The sequence below is a fragment of the Perna viridis genome, chromosome 9 (genome assembly GCF_037379345.1).
Source record: "Perna viridis isolate PV_CMFRI_1.1 ecotype Kerala chromosome 9, ASM3737934v1, whole genome shotgun sequence".
Taxonomy (NCBI): domain Eukaryota; kingdom Metazoa; phylum Mollusca; class Bivalvia; order Mytilida; family Mytilidae; genus Perna; species Perna viridis.
The window spans coordinates 35,533,285-35,554,750 of NC_142453.1; the positions used below are offsets into that span (position 1 = coordinate 35,533,285).

Consider the following 21,466-nt stretch of genomic DNA (forward strand, 5'->3'; position numbering starts at 1 on the left):
GAAAGAAAAAATGTTTTTCCGGTCTAAAACGGGAAAGACCTTTTCATGATTTGGTCTCTACGGAGATTTTAATACTTAAGTATTAATGTGCATATTTACTATGTCGTGCTGAACCAGAAAGTATAACAAAACTATTTAAGTAAAGTAACACCACTTTTATTAACCTACAATTCTGTCACGTCTTTGTCACTAAAACTACGACGGGAACTGCTATCTTTAAAGTCATCTAAATATTTTTGATTTAGAGCCTTTTTCTCAATAACACTTATGTCGACGTCTGACCTCCGTCTTTCCCTACGTACTCTGTTTTGCAATACTCCATAAAGCACCACAGAAAAAGTCAAAAACGACAAGCATATCACTAACTTGGTAAATATACAAATATAATTGGCTGTTAGGAAAAATAACGTAAAAGCTATGGCCTGCCAAAAATGTAAATTAGCGAATGCTGGCTCTTTCTTGTCAGAGAACAGTATTGGTAAGGTTCCTGGAAAATAAATATAAAATATGATACTTACATTCGGAAAATCAGTAGTTTTATATTCCAAACTGTTACCACGGAAAAAGAAGTTCTTTTAGTTTGACAAAATACCGTGTTCGTATTTAACAAATTGAATGAAATAGCTGTTGTTATAGGCTTCTGATATAACAAACTTATGATATTGATAAAGTAGGTTCCATGAAATCCCCCATGCTTACTGCCATCCTCTCTGAATTATGTATTTTTTCTAACACTTATTTTAACACGTTGCACTTCAATGGCAAAAAAAAGGTAAATAAATAAATAAACCATCAAATATAGATCCGGTTTCATCTAACATCTGAAACTGGAAGTTTAACGACGAATGATTTATCGAAGGATTTGTGGATAAACTCATTTTAAACAGCTGACTTTAAAACTGGAATATAACATCACTTAATAAATGAATGATGTCGAAGTTTCGTCATCAGAGCTTCAATAACTAATGTTGTTCTCGAAATAATTTAATTTCATACTTTTTTTCAAAGTATGCCGATCATAATTATCTTTCTTTCAACCACGATCGGTAAAATTGAGGAAATGAGGAAGACTCAACAAGAGAATTCGAGGATGTTTTTTTTTTTTATTATTATTTTTGAACGGTTAAAGGATTAATTTTAAAGGGTTAATTTTAATGTTGAGCAAGTTGGCGATATTCCAGTTTTTAAGATAGGTGCCTTATGTCTGACCCTTATGTTCTATTTTTAGTAACGGCGGCCATGTTTTTTAACAGATCAAAATTCCAAACCATCATTTTGTGAAGAATACTCTACGAAACAATTATAAAATCCATTCGGTAGTTTCAGGGGAGAAGATGTTTGAAGAATTGTTAACGACGACGACGACGGACGCCAAGTCATAACAATAACTCACATGACCTATGGCCAGGTACGATAAAAAGTATTTTGTTAAAAATAATTCTACCTATATCCAGGTTTCTTTTCGGGAAATAAGATAATTATTTTCAAGAGTATAAAAAACATAACCATTTCAATCCATGTAACCAAAGCTTAAGGTGGTAGACCTGGGGTACCCCCAAATTTTCCCACAATTCAATTTTCTTTAATTTCGTACATGATATTACATTAATGGTGGCGCATCATTTGTCAGTGTTTCAAGAAAATTCCCCGTGCAGATTTTGAACAATAAAGATAAAATATTACTATTTTTAGAAATCTGCATCATTGGCCAAACTGAAACCTATCTGGTATTTCAGGGTCATTTTGACAATATATCTAAATAAATAACTGAATATTAAGTCAAATTCACTTCAAGACGATTTATGTATCAGATTTAACATGGACTTTTTTCCTTTTTTTTCTTCCCATTTTGTAGAAGATATACTTGGCTTTTAATTTGCCAAAATAACAAAAAGGGGACAATTTTCGGCCATTTGCTTATATAAAAACCTTATTTTGCAAAAATTCCATAATTCAATTTTCGACCAAAACTTATATTATATGGACTATACATATGCAAATCAATAAACAAATTTTCAGAAAAGTTCACCGTGTAGTTTTTTTTAATGTTTTAATGATTGTAGGGTAAGGCATTGAAATATTTTTTTTTTAATAATTAGTCATTGTGGCTAAAATCCTGTTGATATTTAATAAGGTTAACAAATATGACTTATATTGATGAAAGAGCATTGCCAAGCACAACTTGGGTCAACTACTCAATCACTGTTGCATATTAATTTTACATAAATGTTCATACTTCTGCGCGAAGGGACAAACTCATATGCTAAACGTAAAAAGTAGTTCAGTGCTGGATAGTCATATGCTGAGCAAAGCAACAAAATGAAAACAGAAAGCTTGAAGTCATAAGGAATTATAAAATAAAGTATTTTTATCTCTAAAAAGTAAAGGAGTTATAAAAATGCTAGGTTATTGATTAGCCGTACTATCTCATGACAAAGATTATTTTCAAATTTCAATTTGAATATTTTATCTAAAAGTTTACAGTAGAAGACATCATTTCAAACTTTTTCCCTCCTTATAAAAATATATTGCTCAACGTACCCATTTGAAATATTTAATTAACACTTTAAAAGACCAGAGTTACTGCGGCTGGCATCTTTGTTCTAGAAGTTGAACGCTTTCTTGGAGTTATTTCCATTTAACATCAGTATCAATTTGAAGCTTGCATATTAGGAGTCATTCAAACGATGTAGTGACTAAAATCCTTTCAATTTGGATTACTTCCCTTACTCCAGATCAACTACCTTAAATCACAACAAAGGGACAGTATTCAAAACATTCGGTTGATAATAACCCGAATAATGCAGTCGTTATATTCCACTCACAATCGGACGGTACATTGAGTCGGAGAGAATCGATAACAGTGAGGGCTTGAATTATTCGAGTTTGGTTGATCACAATAACGTACAAAAACTTTTCATAATGGTAATTCATACATTGTAGGTCCTACATTTTTCCCAAAGGCTTAGTTTCTTTAGCGACATGTTTAATTCTTTGTTACTTGAGTGGGAAAATATGCTAGTTAAAGAGAAAAAAAAGTAGTTGTAAGCTTTTCAATAAAGCATTGTCTAAATAAAGACCATTCGGTGGGAAGGGATCCATCTTGGTCTTGTCACTTCCTTTACTATGTACATGTGAAAATCAAACAGTAGTTCGTTAAATACTAACCATATATGTCAATTCTAAATATGCTGTCAGCGATACCCCATGATACAGCAGAAACAAATACTAGAGGAATTTGATCGGCAGCCGGATTCCAAAGCATCCACAGTATCATGCAAACGACATTGATACTGTAGGCCATAGCAACCATCAATAGTTCATTCAGAAGTTTCATTATTTTGGGAAGTAGTTGCATTATAACGGTGTTGGTCAGGGCGTAACTGGCCATAACAAGTCCCACCACACCAACACCGTACGGACAGGTTATGTAAGCCTAAAATAAATAAGAGAGAATTATACATATTTTCAAGAGGCTGGAATCAAATCAGAAATAAATGAAGCAGTTTATGAAAAATGATGTGTCAGGATAAGGAAACCAAGTTCATCGTCTTTTAATTATTTGATTGTGAAATAAAAACAGAAAGGATCCAAATTTACTGAATTTGAAAGAAAGGACATGCCATTGGGATAAAAAAAAAAAGGTTAAATGTCTAAATGTCTTGATATTTTATTGCACATATTTATAAAAATAACAAAAACAAAAATTCGATGCATTTGCAGCAAAGAAAACAGACACACAGACTTAAATTGTTTTTAAAATAAAAAGTCAGAAGAGAAATATTCATCCAAACTGCCCACCCTATTTTTCAACACATACACCCAAGTAAAAAGCAAATGATTGTTTTCTCAGTATAGTACATTTGACAAAGCCTAGAATATTTTGTAGAAGTATATGTCACTAGTTTTAAATTGCTTAAAATCTTTCTTTGTCCCATTGTTGGCGTTCAATGCAATGCTCATTTCTAAATTAATATGTAGTAACATCAACTCTTACCTTTGAAAATTCTGCATAGAGAAAAAACCGTTGTATCCCCACAGCTATAATATATGGAAGCATCAGTAACATCTTTGCATCACTTAGCAATGAAAACATAGAAAATAGAGATTTTAACGGAGATTTCTTCTGCAACCAGTCACTTTTTGGTAAAGGAGGTAAAAATAATGCAACGATGATAACACCGATTATATCAAACGTAAGATACACGGCGTACAGCTGATAGAGAGAGTCCTCTGAATGTCTTGAATAGCTTGGAGTGACTGTTGAATTGTGGGAAACGTTTGTTTTAGGAGTTGTCGAATCACACTGGTATACCCCGCATGGTTTTGTGAAGTTAAAGCCTCCTAGATGAATATCATTTCTAAGAATAACTGACGAGACGATACCACCAATAGCAAGTGCAATGCCATTCATTGAAAAGAATATGCTATTGTGTTTATTTAAAGTATTTAATAAATCTTTCTCACGTTGTTGAGATATCCGCTTGGCACTCGCTGAGAGGAACATGCTTTGGCTTGTCCATAACGGTCCTGTTACAAGTCCAAGCATAAATGAGGACGGGAGAAGTGAATAAAACTTTGGATGAAAGTTGCTACCAATGTATATTATATGTACGAAGAATGCTACGAGCACTGTCAACTTCCCTCCTAAAAGCTTGATACAAAATGGCGATAAAAATGATGATATAATAGTAGCAGCATACACACAGGCGAGTGATTTGGTACCAAGACCCTCTTCCATATTGAGGCTAGTCTGCAATGCTTGTACGGACAAATATGCCGAGAATACACAAAAGAAAGCTATGGAAAGAACAAGTGTACATTGTAATGGACTTTCGATCTTCCCCGACTTCTCAGAATTTAGGCTGAGGAACACTTTCATTGAACATTTTGTCATCGCTGCCTGAAAATATAAGTAGTCTCATTTAAACATTGCATTTTGGCATTACCTGTTACAATCGTTGGTCTTTGTGTGTTTTCGGTCGCCATGTAAAATCGAGTGCTTCGCAGAGCGCAGCGTGATACGACTGCAACCGTCGAACTCTGTTCATTTGGGGCATATGAGGACATAGTATAAGTTTTTGACACATTTATGCATAGTGTTTTACAGTTCATTAAAGACGCAACAACTGGTTTGCACACAATATATCACAAACATCGAAATTTGATTAAAATTTTTCAAAATTGGACCAAAAATAAAATACTTATAGTCGATTTTTTGGGTGTGTTACCCCTTTGACCCCATATAAGTCCAAGACCGTAAGAGAAATCTGAATTCAGGAAGGGATTTTATTTTCATAAGGAATCCAAAGAAAAAAATCGAAATTGCACAAAAGTTTTAAAAGTTGATTGTTTTGGTTATTTTGACCCCTTATAAATCTGAAACCGTAAGAGGGATCTTAAATTTGATTGAATTATTTCTACTTATTTGCGTACGTTTGAAAATACCGTTACCTTATGTCCAAACTAGATATAATTTTAGAATTAATCTGGTCAAACACTTATTTTTACCTCAGTTTAATTACTCCATTTCTATTTGTAAATTTGTGATACCTAAAACGCATGTCTTAATACTCAGAACTTTACCCCTCTGTTCGTCTCTAAACTTGTTTTGGTAATGATAGAATCATTAAAAATCATTTTTTAATATTAGAAATTCAATTGAATTTTTAATATCAAAAAATGATTTTTGATATTTAAAAAGGGTTTTGTAATATTAGAAAGCAAATTTGTTATATTAAGGAATGAATTTGTAATATTAAATCATTTTTTAATATTAGAAAACACTTATTTTTGTCCACTTTGGCTTGCCATATTCTTGTTTTCAATTCAAAATTCATTTTTCAACTTTTATTGAGGTTTTTTGTTGAAGCTTTATCATCATCTCGATCCCTATAAGAATTTAGAAGAAAATAAAATAATAAATTTATAAACGAATTAATTTAAAAGACGATTCTCATAGGTATCTTGATATTGAGTAGGCACACATTTTGTACGTATTTAGCATACTGACTAAAGTCATTGCAAGTTCAATTGAATTGGTGCAATTTCGACTTCACTATGCTTAAATGTGACATAAAACTACAATTAGAATTAGTCTGATACAATAGTATAATGAGAATAAAAATGGTGAACATGTCATAGAGACAACAGTCCTACCAGGATGAAAAATGAAAGTTCAAAGCCACCCATGGGTCTTCAATGAACGAGGAGGAAACCCTCACACCACAGGACAGGGTGAAGCTGGCCCCAGAACAACATTATACACAGGTGCAACGAAATAGTTGTCCATATAAAAGGTAAATTTAAAGGTAAGTGAACACGAAACAATACATACAGAGTCCTTACTTGGAAAAGCGCAAAAAATGCGGCGGAGTTAAAGTTCTTTTGCGTGATCACAACCCTTCCTTAAATCTGGTTAGGGTAAAAAAAAATACTACCGATTATACACACCTAAAAATCAAAATATTAAAACAGAAATAAGGAAACTGATTACTAGTACTAATATACTAAAATATGTTACACAAATAAACAAACAAAGCGACGAGTATAGCAGTTTACTGACATGCCAGCTCCAGACTAGTTTAAACCTGCAAAAAGTTATGTTTGTTTAAAACCTCAGTTATTATCTAGGATGGTCGAATTCACATGTCACCAATACAATGTATGTTGGAAGGCTATGTAGTGAAAATGGAAATAAACAATGATATGCACTAATGTCAATTAGGTGATCGAAAACACATACAACCATAATAACTATCATTATCAATTTTTTTTTAATATTGTAAATGAGTTCTGATGTAATCAACACAAAATGGGGACATACGGAGATACATGTCGTACTTCGGTAATATTAACTGGTTTAATTATGCCATAACTTTACATATACGCGAGATATGAGAAAACACCCGCGATATTCTTTGGATGATTTGTTTGCTCTGAAATAGCTACAAAAGAACAGGAAGTACGAATTCACTAGTAGATTTTGGAAAGATTGCCCTACATTTTATTAAGAATCATTCTTTGTAAGAATCAGACAGTGGGTGGCACATTATTTTTCTAAATTCGGGCTTTAATGTCTCAAATAAATTAAATTCAATATATCTATGACATACAGTAGATATTTGTGATTGCTTATATAAAGAAAAATGTATAGGCGATCGGGTAAAAGATAATGTAACTTTAATGAAAGTTTAATACATGTGCACATGTAACAATGATTACGAACCGGATTTGAATCTGGTTTTATACAAAAATTTACGCCATTCATTTGTTACGTCATAAGGTTTGCACTTCTTTCCCTTAAGGCTTACCGGGAAAAAGTCTTTAAATGCATTTTGTTTTTATGTACCTCAAGGATCTCGAAACGTTGCATTATAATGCAAAATTTCCTATTTGTTGCCTTCCTTATCACTTTTATCAGGTAGAAATATGTATTTGTCATTTTACTGAACTCGACGCTCTGTAAATGACAAAGTTTCCATGCATTTGAATGGTTGATTAGGACCCATTCTCTTCTCGTGAAACCATGGGGTCTCATAGTGAGTCTAACATACCCCTTTGTCAGCGTTCGTGAATAGAGAACGATTCTAAATTAAGAACTAGGCTGAGCATAGCATAATACAACCGCAACATGTCCAACTTCGTTCACGTGGGGCAAGTGTGGACACAATATATTTTTTATAGGGACTTACAATTCAATATCGACATAACAACTGGTTAAGACACAATTTAGTTCAATTAAAATTTCGAATTCTGATCAAAAATTGAAGCCGATCCTTTTTTTTAAAAATTTTTTCTTGGGTGTGCATGGCTGCTTAGACCCTTGTAAATCAGAAACTGTAAGAGATATCTTAAGTCTGATTGAAATCCGAAGGCAGGAATTTTCATATGGAAACCAACGAAAAATGAATTTTCGAAATTTCACTTAAAATAAACAAGAGGCTCCCAGGAGCCTGAATCGCTCACCTGGTTAATTTTTTGAATACCAAGGGCAATAACTCCAACAAGGAGTTGTCCAACAATTTTGACGCCATGAAGACTTTGGTAAGACTTATCATAAGGATCATTTCATCAATTAAAAGTTTCATTCTATCTAATATAGTTTTCAAGATATCGACTGAAAACTTCTAAAAACTTAATGTTTGCATTTCAAGGGCAATAAGTCTTACATGGAGTCGTGTGACAACTTTTATCACTTGGAGACATTTGTAGGCCTTATAATAAAGATCATTTCAACAACAGAAAGATATTTGCTAAACCTAACAGTTTTGGAGACTGACCCCTATATTCTACTTTAGTAACGGCGGCCATATTTTTTTTCACCGATCAAAAATACAAACATTAAGAATACCCTAAAAATAAAAATATCAACTTTCATTAAATTCTGTACAGTAGTTTCTGAGGAGAAGATTTTTTAAAGTAATAGCATCAAAAACAGCAAAAAAACGTCCAAAAAGAGCAAAAACTTAAACATTGGTCGACAGATTTTCACCACATTTTGGCCACAGATAGATCTCATCATGCCGAATACTTTTACCCTTGTCAAATCTCGGTTAAACTTAACAGTTTTGGAGATAATGCAAAAATCTGCTGTCTGACCCCTATGTTCTATTTTTAGTAACGCCGGTCGTGTTTTTTAACCAATCGAAAATCCAAACGGTCATTTTGTGCAGGATATCCTAAAAACTAAAACACTAACTTTCATTGAGTTCTGTACAGGAGTTTCTGAGGAGAGGATTTTTGAAATTAAAAACAGCAAAAACAGCAAAAATCGTCCAAAAAAAGGCAATAACTCCAAAATGGGTCAACAGATTCTCACCAAAATTTGACCACAGATAAATCTCATCATGCTGAATACTTTTACCCAGTACGAATTTGGTTAATGTCGAACTCTTCAAAATGAAGAAAGACAGTAGCATTTATTTTCCGATGGCCAAGTTTTATGGTCGTCATTATGAACTCGTGGATCGTTACGGTGTATCCATCTGCACCATGAAAACTGATTTTTTTCAACGTGTTATAGGTTTTCCTTTCCTTTTTCGTCTATCCTGGATTTGAATTTACATGTATAAGCAACTCGGCGGGTGTTTCTAGATAAACAGGAGTCCGAGTTGCTCATTTACTTTTGTTACTTTGTATGTATTATTTTAATTACTTTATCTTATTTGTTGTGTTTGTCTGTTTCATGTCTGATCTTTGTCCCTGGATTACGTTCTTTTGATTTCCGCTAGAACCTTGGTTCCATTGATAACACTTTAAGGTTTGATCTATATAATCGACACACTTCTTAAGTACATGCCCTAAGAATACTGGTGACCAACTGCAAGTCTACCCCGGACTTGACTTTTATGAGCAACTCGGCAGGTGTTTATAGAAAAGCAGGGGACGTTTACCCCACCGGTGCACCTGGTCCATGCTCCCAGTTTTTAGTTGAGTCCGAGTTGCTCATTTGCTTTTGTTACTTTGTATGTATGATTTCATTTACTTTATGTTCTTTGTTGTGTGTGTCTGTTTTCCATGTCTGATCTTTGTCCCTGAATTACATACTTTTCATTACCGCTAGAACCTTGGTTCCCTAGTTAACTCTTAGGTAATAATCCGCTGAGTGGTTTCAAAGAGACTATTCAAAAAAGGTAAGAACGACAGCTATAGCTCACATGGCGCCATGTGAGCTAAAAAGAAAAGAATTCTTACCCTTTTGGTGCGCATGATCCATGCTTGATTTTGTGCTGTACTCCGGGTTACCCATTTCATATATTTATCAAATTAGACTTAATGTGACATATTTTATCAAGAGCTAAAATAGTGATCAATTTTGGTACAATTAATACTATTTTGCATGTATAATGAAAGTATGATAGTCATTGCAAAATAGCATTGAAGAGCACAGACCTAGATGGAAGCTTCTCCCTATTCTAAGATGGAAGTCCAGAAAAGTTGACGGGTGGCATATACGACACATCAATGTAATTACATTCTTTGAAATATAAAGTTTACTATATGCACAAGAATGCTCTGTTGCTAATGTCTTGGTCTGACAGTTTATCATTGTGAAGGAAGACATATTACAGAAAACATTCAAACTACAAATGTATTTAGCTACACGTTTCATAACAGTTTACGACGTGTGTTACTTTATTACATAAACTGTCATTAATAATGCAGTTGAAATACTGCTAATTGTCGAGAAATTATGTAAATTTCCAAGCAGCTTGGACTCGAATAAATTAGCATGTTATTGCTAACATCTATATATACAAATGTATACATGGTATATATTGATTTTTGTTAAGAGAGACGAGGATGCTTAACCAAGTCATTGTCTTCCCCGAATTTTACAAGGTACTCAGCTGTATCTGTTGAAATTCAATGATTCCTATACTGCATCATTTAATTTAATTCCACGAATTTGTTACCTACATGACTTAAAATCTTACCTTAGAACAGGTCGGTGGTTAATTCATTTGGTATAGGCTAAGTCACAAATTATCAATTCTACTCCATATTTATAAGACATATAATACACAATCTGTCGCGTGTACTTTCAGAGTTCAAATCGATTTCAAGGTCGTTTTCTTTAGGGTGAATGTTAATACATACATATGTGTAAAAGAATTTAAGTACATTTTGATGATGGTGTCGAGAATATTTATTGTTATAAGTAAAGTATACGGACTGCAGAACACAAACACTATTTATGTTACACACAGATCTTACACCTTGATTCTCCATTATCTTTTTAACACAACTATAATGTATAAAATCACTGCTCTTATAAGTGAAGTGTAAAAACGTTTTTTTTTTGTACTCATCAGTCTCATGACGATACAGTTTTTCCTTGGATGACATATTATAGTATTATTGCGTAAGGTTTTCCATATTGGTCTAGTTACTGGTCCGAGGCGTAGCCGAAGTCCAATATCGCTAACCAAGGACAAATAAGTCAGCCAATATGGAAAACATTACGCTATTATACCTTCTTTAACTAACCAGTCCAATACGTCAAATTAGCCTAGGCCAATATGGATTTTATAAGCCATTAAAAAAACAAACGAGTAAAAACCGTATTGGACGGTTAAATCCCGTATTGGCGCTCTGTCATATTTTGCATTGTATTGTCAGTTTTGATCATGTTTAGAATAATATTCGAACGTTGGTCAATGAAGTATAGTAAGGAGGTCCATGTTATCTTGGCTTAGGACTTTTCAGTTACAACTTTATTTGACAGATAATATAAATATATGAATGCCTTTTTAATTATCGGTAACGGATCTAGGTGGTAAAACCGGGGGTCGAACACCCACTTCTGGTGGAATATATTGTTGACTTCGTGCAAAATTCGGCAAATATGAGCAAATAATAACCTTGAACTCCCTTTTTTGGGACTCCCCAATATTTTCTCCCCTTTCCGAAATATCTAGATCTGCACAGAGTTTTATTTGTATTTATCTCTCTTATCATTTCGCTTATTTAACTTTTTATCGAACTGAAATGAAATTCATGATCGATGACGGAACTGCCTTGTAATTTTTCATCTTTTTATATTAAAATGTACGGGTTATTATAGGGATTTGGTGGTCTGTGCGTCTGTTGATATAGTGAGTAGTGTATCTAGAGCTTAGATTAACTCAGGGACCTTAAATGTTGCTTTTTACACACTGTTTATCTGATGTACAGTAAGGACAGATTTATATCTCTGTCTCCTACATTAGATAATGAGATCTAAAAGAATCGTTTAGTTTGAATAAGTCTGGTTATCTAACATTCTTCAAAACACTTTTCTGGTAGCTAATTATTTTCTATTTGTCTAATTATTTTTGTTTATTTCTATTTATTTTTGAAAGAGTGAATTAATTAAAAATTGTGTCATAAATCCATAAGTTTAATTTGTGAATGGGAGTGACAAAAGAGTCTACTCTGTTTCGTTGTATTAACATGACAGGCTCGTTATTAAAAAAAACGTACGGAAGAATATCGTCTTTGTCCTGTCTTCTTTTATTGTAATCAATCAAACTATTTACCGTGAACTCGTCGTTAATTGAGTGAACATTTCAATTTTAGTAAAATAGCAGACTATCGGTTCTTGAGAATATAACGGCAAATGTATAAACCAACGGAAAGTTTACTTCAAGCTCTTTCGAAATATTGATGTCGTACGAATCGATTGAAGTCGTGTCTCTTCAAAAATGGGATCAAAGGTCAATCTTATTTTAAAGAAAAAAAATATGTCATTTCTTAATGACTTGCTTCCCTTCGATGTAAAGAAATACAAACCAAAACCTTATATATTAGGTCAGCTCATATACCATCCCATGCAAGAATCGTTATTTCTGACGTAGAATTAACATGTTATGAAAACAACTTCTTTCTACAACAATTTTTAGAATGACTCTCTTAAACGAAGATACCAAATATAGCTACATTTCATTTAAGTACTTCTCCATCTAAGAATCAGGCAAAATGTGTATAAAGTGTGGCACATGAAGGAAAAAACAAAGAGACTTTATTGCATTAATCAAGTGTTTATACCCAATATCCTTCAAAAATATCCATCAAAGTGTTTGTAAAATTTGCCTTTTTAAAGCTGCATTAGCTGATTTTCGTAAATTTTTTTGTTTCTATTGAAATATACCTTAACTTTGAATTATTTCTACTAAATTGTACTTTTCCTGTATAACTTAATTTGATATCCACATATAAAAAGCATTAAATGCATGAAATAGGTGTCTATATATTTATTGTCTTGCAAGAAAAAAAATCGACAAAGGTAAATTCGTATGCATGTGACTTCTGGTGACCTTAATCCGCGCATATGCTATAAGGGTCGCTTCTTTAATAACAAATCTGATTGCAAAGTGGTTATTCAATAGTAAAGAAGACCGACGGAATCAAGCCGTAAAAGAAAAAAGTTATAACGTAAGGATCCTTTTGTAATTTACCTACTGTGATATAATGTAGCTTAATATGGTCATTATTTATCTGAAAACTAATCAAGAAGTAGATGAAATGAAATGAAAACAAGACACGTGCTTACCTGTGTATCCCTTATTGTTATATATTTTTTTAAAAAGGTTAAAAGTATTTTTAACCCAGGTGAATGTCCTGTCGGCAATCTTCGGAAGTACTGGCGAAAAACAATTAGATCAGAGCTATCGATCTTCTCTGATTAAAAAAAAAAAAACGTTGTTTTCACAATATTCCGTAGGTATTATCGACATTCATTGCTTCAATTGCATTACTACTAACTTATTTCATTGAATCGGCAAATTTCAGTAGAATCAAAACTGAACAAATCTGGCAGCTAATGCAGCTTTAAGATGTTGATAAGTCAAATCATGTTGAAATGCACTATGGAAAAATGGCGGGAAACTTTTCCCGTAGTTGTTCTTTATATAAGCAGTCTAAAATATCTACATCACAGATGCTTCAGGAAAAATCTAACTAACTTTTCAGTAGTTTTCTAGATGTATTGAATATATTTGAGAAAAAAATAGACCAAAATCAGAAATATGATGTGCCACACACATTGCCTGATTCTTACACAGAATGGTACTTAAAAGTACATTGAATTACATTTGAAATCTGTTGAGTTTCCCAATATTACAAAGGAAGGGCGACATTTCTATATATTAGGTGGACACGCCTCAGCAAATGTTTTCGTTGAATGAGAATTAAATTCAAATAAAGAATTTTTTCTAGGTAAAGTGGTTGAGACTGTAATTATTTGTTTTTTGTTTTGTTTTGTTTTTGTTTTGCTTTGTTTTTTTTTTTTTTCAATATGCGGATTGAACGAGCGTGCTAAAATTTACCTTTTTTAACTGTCGCGACGGGAGATGCGGTTAAAATCAGGACTTAGACGTTAGTTTTATTTAAACGTTATAGGGGAGTTTCTCTGAAGTAAGCCGTAGAAAACTCAGGAACTTGATATTGTAGGAAACAGTCCACATAAATTCATTGATCGGCCGGTGGTTCAAATATATTTTATCCCATGTCAGTGCCCAACATTAAGATGTTTTATTACAGGAGCAGATACAGGAGTCGGAGAACGAGAGGGAAGCACATAGTCACGCTTCTGTAATTTTCTTCTATTTTTAACCATTTTTTGTCTGAAAAACGAGAGTGTGCGCATGGCGCACCGGGCCTGTATCCGCTTTAGAATTATGTTTAATGCATACAGGTTTGAAACTACTTTCACATGTACTTCAAAAGAATGACTTGTTATTATTGCTCATAATGGCCAAAATTTAGGACGACCATTTCCTAAACAACGTTGTAATTTTCTGAACTTGACTTAGTGACCTGACATGATAAACGTCCTCTGGAGTTAAATGTGCCTTTATCACTTTTGTAACAATTAAAGGAGAGATATAATAGTCCATACGATAAAGAAACATTTCTCCATCGCTATTGCATTTTGCATTAGAATACTTTATCACTGTTTAATCACTTGTTGTATTGTTGGACTTGTTTCTTAATTCTGTGAGCCTTTCTTTGTCCGTATTATAAGCGCTGAAAATGGGACATATCGTGTAATATTTTTTTGTTGATCAGCTTGCGTTAATTATTTCAGGAATATACGTTAGAAAGAATATCACCTCCAGTTATCACCCTGTAGATCTGATTCGATGGCGGACGAGATAGATGATATTGAATGGATATGTAAGTGTTCCAGTCCAGTGAAGAACGACCTAAAAGGACGAGAAATACGAAATACCTATATTGTGTCTTTTTCTTTTCTCTTCGTTTTCACTGCTTATATGGCAATTCAAAACCTACAAAGTAGCTTGAACCAGGATGCAGGATTAGGAGTGACGTCATTATCATGTTTGTACGGATCTATAATTTTGTCATCAATTATGGCGCCAACTGTTATGAAACTTATTGGCAGCAAATTGGCAATTGTCTTTCCTTGGATTCTGCATGTGGTGTACACTTTAACTAACTTCTATCCCAGATTTTGGACTTTAATTCCATCATCGATACTTCTTGGATCAATGTCTGGTCCATTATGGACGTCGCAGTGCACGTATATAACAAAACATGCTTATTCGTTGGTGGAAAATAGCGGGAAGAACCAACATGCACTTCTTAGCTACTTAAACGGGATTTTCTTTACCGTTTATGAATTGACTCAAATACTTGGTAACATGGTATCTTCCTTGGTGTTTTACAGAGATGTTGACGGGAAAACGACGTCAACGTCTCCTCATTTGTCATGTGGCGTTTGTGATTGTCCGTTTGAGAACGGAAACTCAACAACGGAGCTACACCAACCGTCACAAGAAGTAGTTTATACCCTACTGGGAATATTTTTAGTATTTGATGTCCTTGGCTTGATGCTGACTTCAACGTTCTTACCTCCCTTACCAAAGAGCACATGGTCAGAATCGTCGTCTATTCGAACTTCAGCTATTTCTTGTTTCGCTACATTCGGTGATCACAGAATGTTTCTACAGGTCCCTCTGCTTATGTTAATGGCAATGGAACAGGCTGTATTGTGGACTGATTTTACGAAGGTTTGTGTTTCATCATTGAATGATCTAAACTTAAGATAGATTTATATTAAAAATGCAGGTTATTGAAATACAATTATCAAGTGATTCTTGCATTATGAAGAAACTAATATGTTGGACTATCGAGACGTATCATCGAGCATACACCAAACAGGCAGAGATAAGTTAATAATACCGAGTATCGCATACGAGGGTAACGATAGACGTTCAGTTTGTTTGTTTGTTTGTTGGGGTTTAACGTCCGAGCAGCAATATTTCAGCTATATTCAGACAATGAACATGAAATGGATAAAATGAACATGAAATGAAAAAAAGAAAGGATGGGTCACAAGGATAATAGGGTCGACAAATTTTGATTGCCACTGGAAAAAGGGGGGATGGGTAAGGTCGGGCAATTTAGCCTCCTGTGGCGGAGCGCAAAGGTTCCTACTCCTATCGAATACCACAGCAGGGTTCTTTAACGTGCGAGGAACGTGGCATCTTTCCCAACACGGTGCACCACTATGGTTTGCGGTCAGGTTTTCCGTATTATAGCCTGACAACCCCAGCATGTAACACGCCAGGGGTACCCCATTCCACCACCTGGGGCACACATCCCAGTTGCTCTGTGGGCAGAGCGCCTAGCCCCCGGCTAGGTTTCTGAGCACTATTTAGTCGCCTTATACGACAAACTTAGCGCTGCTGCAGGCCTATTCTTTTAACAACCGGACCTGCTCGGGGCGATAGACGTTCAGTCAAACAGGAGTAGGTATCAGACGGGTCAGGCAAGTGGCAGCCTTTAAATTAGTTTAGAATCACAATATGCAATCCAAAAACAAAGAAAAATAATAAAAAAGAATTCTTTACAGTATCTAGATCCGTACGCTGATTTTTTTTTTATGGACAACCGTTTACCTATCCATTCTCGACCCTTTCAGTATCGTCTCTTTTCAATGAGAAAAAATATACCAGTGCGATGCTCGGTTGGAGGCTGTGTCTAACTCATATTATTAAAATTGTATGGTAGCATGTATGGTTTCATTGAATTTTATAATAGAATTCAAGCGTCTTATAGCTTCTTTCTATAGGAAACTGTTGGGAATATGTTTGTTAGGAATAACATTACAAGTCAATATTTGTGCGCTGAATCTTTTAAGTGTGCACACATATAAAGTGTCACGCGAATAAAATGGACACTATGTTGGTATATTTATTTTTTTTATGTCTCGAATCGATTAATTAAGTAAGTAGTGAAATAAATGCAATTCATGTATGTACACATCTTTTTAGTCTTACATAAGCTGTCCAGTTGGAATCAGGATGGTCGGTTTCATCATGGCGTCTTACGGAACATCCACGACCATTTCTGCTATGATTACGTCTCGCCTCGCTAAATATTCCGGGAGACATGTGCTGTTTGGTATAGCCATCATCATACAAATGTGCATCTTTGTCGCCATGTATGTTTATAAGCCCGTCGGTACAGATGACATACCATACCTCTTTGCAATGGCAATTATTTGGGGAATAGCGGAGGGAATATGGCAAACACAGTCAAATGGTAATATATGTTACAAATATTGTGCTCTTCGAATTTACCATGGTTTTGGCCTTAAAGAAAAGCAGAGTGAGAAAAATCTAGGTCCAATTAACGCATTGATGTTGCAATAGCCCCTTTCTCTGGGCAAAATGTATTTCAAGAGCTTTTTTTGTTTTTCTTTTCAATTACTCAAAGTTTTCAGCTGTGTCAACATTGTAATTACGGTGAACAGGAGTTATTTGTTGAATTCTTGTGCTGCTTCAATGCTTCTGAAGAATAATTATAGTTTTTCTTTTTACACATTTCATTGTACGATATAGAAAGTATTCTCAGAGTCTAGTATATGATAAAAGTATCATTTACTTATACATGTATGTTCGCTCATCATTTTCCGGGACTAAATGTATAGTTTTAATTAAAGGCCGATGGTTAGTATACATATACAGGATAGACTTAGGTAATAACAACAGATCAAATCAACATACAACCAAAAATAAAATATGCTATCGGTGAGCAAGCTCATACTTGTACTACTAATGTTTCAACATCTGGTCCATGTCTGAACGCTATTTTTCGACAAATTTCGGCATGAAAATGCAGCAATTTTGTTTAACCTCATTCAATGCCTCGGGTCAAACTCAACAAAATTTTGGCCTTTCTGTACATGGTGTATCTCGATTTGAGTTGTTCATATGATTTCTTTGGGAACACAAAGGTGTAATACCTGGTATGGCAGGCACGGATAGGGACGTACCAATAATTTTTGTTGGTACGGCATGCCGTACCTAATTTCTCGTCAAAGATTAAAAAAGATAGAATATTATACTACTGTCGCCAGAACCCCATGGCAAGGCGTCATTCTCTCCGTACTAATCAAGATTTGGATGCTACACCTCTAGAGCATGATTGTATATATTGTTTACCCTCTTAATTATAAGTACCAATCTACATAAAATTCAGACAATGCCAGTGGTAGAGGTGATTCAAGGTACAGATAGGCCCATCGAACAGACTGCTTTTTCAATCTACACACGCCATATATTTACGTTACTATAGTCCTTCCTGTATACAGATCTGTATTATGGAGAAAATTATGCATTTATGCACCTCAACTAACCAAATTACGAACGACTGCTCTTGCACAGCGTCAATTTCATATTCAATCTACATATTTTTTTTTCTCAAAAGTGCAACAAAAAAATGAAAATTTACAATGGCTCTGTAATTGTTTCCGAATAAGAAATTCGAGTGAATTCGGTGGGTTTTGACATGCACGAATCGAATCTGATTTTTATAAAGACTGCTACTCTAATTACATGATGCGATATCTTTTCTCTGTTTCAGCACTAGTTGGTCTACTGTTTCCAGTCAACACAGAACCAGCGTTTGCTAACTACCACACATGGAAAGCCACTGGGTTCACAATTTACTTTGCTATAAGTACTGTACTTTGTGTCAGGACTAAACTTATCATAGTTATCACTTTACATGCTGTTGCGTCAGTATTATATATAGCTTTAGAGATAAAGGTTTTTCTGAGGAAAAGGCATTCTTCTGACGTGTCAAAAGAGTGATATTTACTATTAAATTTGTATGATATTTCTCTAAACAAAAAATAATATTTGTCTATCCGTGCAGTTAGTGTTTGAGATTCCCTGCTACCATTTTTATACCCAATACGGTAAAATAAATAATTGACTATAACGAATAAAGGAATGGCTACAAGTACTGTAAGCGTCCCTAGATCATTTTAGTTATTTCAATTAAATACTACTTTATTTAATAGAACATTTTATATTTTTGAACCATTGATAGATAAACTTACTTGTTTATACAGAGGAATGGGTTGTTATCGATAAAAACAACGGATATGGTTAAAAGCAACAAATGCACTAGCGTACAACCTAAATACAAAATAGTAAAAACTTTCCGAGATCATCAAAAGGTCTTCATCAAATGTAAACTGAAAGGCCAAGTCAACCAAAGTAATAAAGTACAAAGTAACAGAACTGTGACAATTCTTCAAAATTAAACCATTTAAGTATTTTTTTTTTTTTATGTGTACTGGTTCATTTATATTCGCATTAGAAATCAGACTATTAACTGTCCTCTATCGATGTTTGATGAGGCACGCCAGTACTATGTAGTTGCCAGGGATTGTACTACAGAACTATGTACTAGCCAGGGATTTTATTATAAAACTATGTACCTTCCAGGGATTCTACTCCAATACTATGCACTATCCAGGAATTTTACTCCAGTTCAATGTACTAGCCATGGATTTTACCATGTACTACCCAGGGATTTAACTATAATCTATCTATAGTCTAGGGATTTTACTATAGTATCACGTAGTAGCTAGGGATTATGATAGGACAGTACTTAGACATTATTGATTAAATTGTTATTGTTGAGAAAGGGAGAAATGTATAATGACTTTAAGAATTAATATTGTCTATGTTAACTATAAATTGAATTATATGCATGTACGGGTAAACTGAACACATAGAATGTTTATGTCCAGATTCACATTGATTGATGGATGTGTCTTATATAATTGAATGGTATATACTCTTGAACATGTTGTATATTCGGAGAGCTCGCTTTTACTCTTGAACATGTTGTATATTCGGAGAGCTCGCTTTTACTCTTGTAATAAACGTTACAGTCAGTTTTACTTGTATTGGCATTATAGTCCGTACCAGACTCTACCACATATTTTTGGTGCCGTGACAGTTCGTTCCTGAAAGTAAGTCGCTTTAATGTTATGTTAGATTTTGTTTTCTGTTAAAATGACTGACCAAAATCCATTTGATGGATTGACTGCACAATTAGCTAGCTTGTCGAATTCAGTAAATGTACAAACAGTTCTTAATCGTATAAAGCCGTTTCACGGGGATTCAAAAGATTTTAAAGGTTGGGTTAAGGCTCTAGTAAAAACATGCTTTTATCAGTAAGATACCTGCTCATGAAATTAAACAATTACCTTTATTGACTTCTAAGGGTTATGTGACACTATTCAACGCAGGCTTACAAATTTTCCAGAAGAAACTTGGGAAGGGTTAAAGAAAGAATTGAATGCTCGTTTTGGTACTGTTTCTGATGCTCATTTCGCGGGAAAATGCTAAGAAGAATTAGGCAAAAACATGATGAAAATGTTCAATTGTTTTCTGAAAGGTTATTAAATTTGGCTGAGGAAGCATATGGTGATCTGCCGGGGTAAATTTTAATGTCAATAGTGAATGTATTGTAGTCTTGTTATTGTCTACACACTCTATTATGGTTGACTCAAACCAAGAATGGACTAAGATTCATGCTTCAAACAAATCATGTACCAAATGTATTGCGGATAGCAAAATAGTGATGTAAGGTTACATTTTTTATGTTCCTGATAAGTTGTGAAGTTATGGAACTAGAGAACGTTGGTTCATAGGTCAAATATATTCTGGTCGAATTTTTTTTTCTTCTGATGGTTTCTATAAAATCTTATTCTTTCTTTGATATTCCCTAGATGCAAATTACTATTCACAGAACTTCACTTCTATTTTTATTGGTGCATACGTAATTTTATCTTTTGTTATTGTCAGCTCCACTTGTCGTCGCGTATATATACGAGAAGTGGTCGGTTGTATTTAATTAGTTGAAGCTGTTAGGTATATGGCTTCATGGCAGTTCGCACGCGTTGTTGTTTTGTTTAGTTGAAGCTGTTATAAATATGGCTTTATGGCAGTTCGCCGTTATTATTTTAATTATAGTTGAAGCCGTTAGATATATGGCTCTATGGCAGTTTGCCGTTATTGTTTTATTTAGTTGAGGCCGTTAGATATATGGCTGTATGGCAGTTGGCCGTCATTTGAACGTAGATAACGTTGTTTTTATGTTACTAGAGGTAACATTGTTGACCGAGGCAATAAGAAAACACAGAAATGCGTATGTAGTAATGAGGTGCATCGTGAAGTTTTGTGAAAAGTTATTAAGTTGCTCTGAATTGGTTATCCAGATTTTGATTTGGTCTTTCTTACCATTTAGTTATTTTAGGCATGTTTAGCATGCTTAAAATTTGCCGAGCATACTTTATTTAAAATGCATAGGAGTATTTTTGAAGTTGATTTTTTTTTATTATTAATTGTTAGGGATTATTTATTTATTGGCGGCCGTATTTTCGGATTATTGAAACGTGTCAAAATTAAGCAGGAATCTATTTCAGAGACTGATATAGATACTGATACGGAAGTAAGTACTACAACTTTCTCTGGTGAATATTCTTCTCCTTTTTCTTCGTCACATTCTGATAAGTACATTTCAGAATCCTTTTCGTCGAAGGTCGGCTCAACGGGGTCAACCAAGCTTTCAAGCAGTGGAGAAGAGATGTCAGTGGATGCTGTTACTCCAAAACATATACTTCCATCAAGTAAGAAACGTCGTCATCATA

General features: G+C 34.1%; 2 protein-coding genes across 3 annotated transcripts; one reads left to right on the top strand and one right to left on the bottom strand.

Moving 5' to 3' along the window:
* Nucleotides 1–134: 134 nt before the first annotated feature.
* On the bottom strand, nt 135–14,810 carry LOC148607993 (N-acetylglucosamine transporter UNC93A-like). Of its 2 annotated transcripts, none has more exons than XM_088544455.1 (4): nt 14,717–14,810; nt 3,998–4,903; nt 3,169–3,436; nt 135–487 (listed from the first exon to the last, which is right to left on the bottom strand). In XM_088544455.1, exons 2-4 carry the CDS (start codon nt 4,895–4,897, stop codon nt 165–167), a joined length of 1,491 nt encoding a protein of 496 aa, XP_088400581.1. In that variant the 5' UTR covers nt 4,898–4,903; nt 14,717–14,810; the 3' UTR covers nt 135–164. The 2 variants fall into 2 exon arrangements, with proteins under 2 accessions (XP_088400581.1, XP_088400580.1); XM_088544454.1 differs by lacking the exon at nt 14,717–14,810 and adding an exon at nt 10,440–10,596.
* On the top strand, nt 14,348–19,705 carry LOC148607994 (N-acetylglucosamine transporter UNC93A-like). The gene is made up of 3 exons (XM_088544456.1): nt 14,348–15,518; nt 16,785–17,055; nt 18,379–19,705. Exons 1-3 carry the CDS (start codon nt 14,628–14,630, stop codon nt 18,606–18,608), a joined length of 1,392 nt encoding a protein of 463 aa, XP_088400582.1. The 5' UTR covers nt 14,348–14,627; the 3' UTR covers nt 18,609–19,705.
* The last annotated feature ends 1,761 nt before the right edge of the window (nt 19,706–21,466 follow it).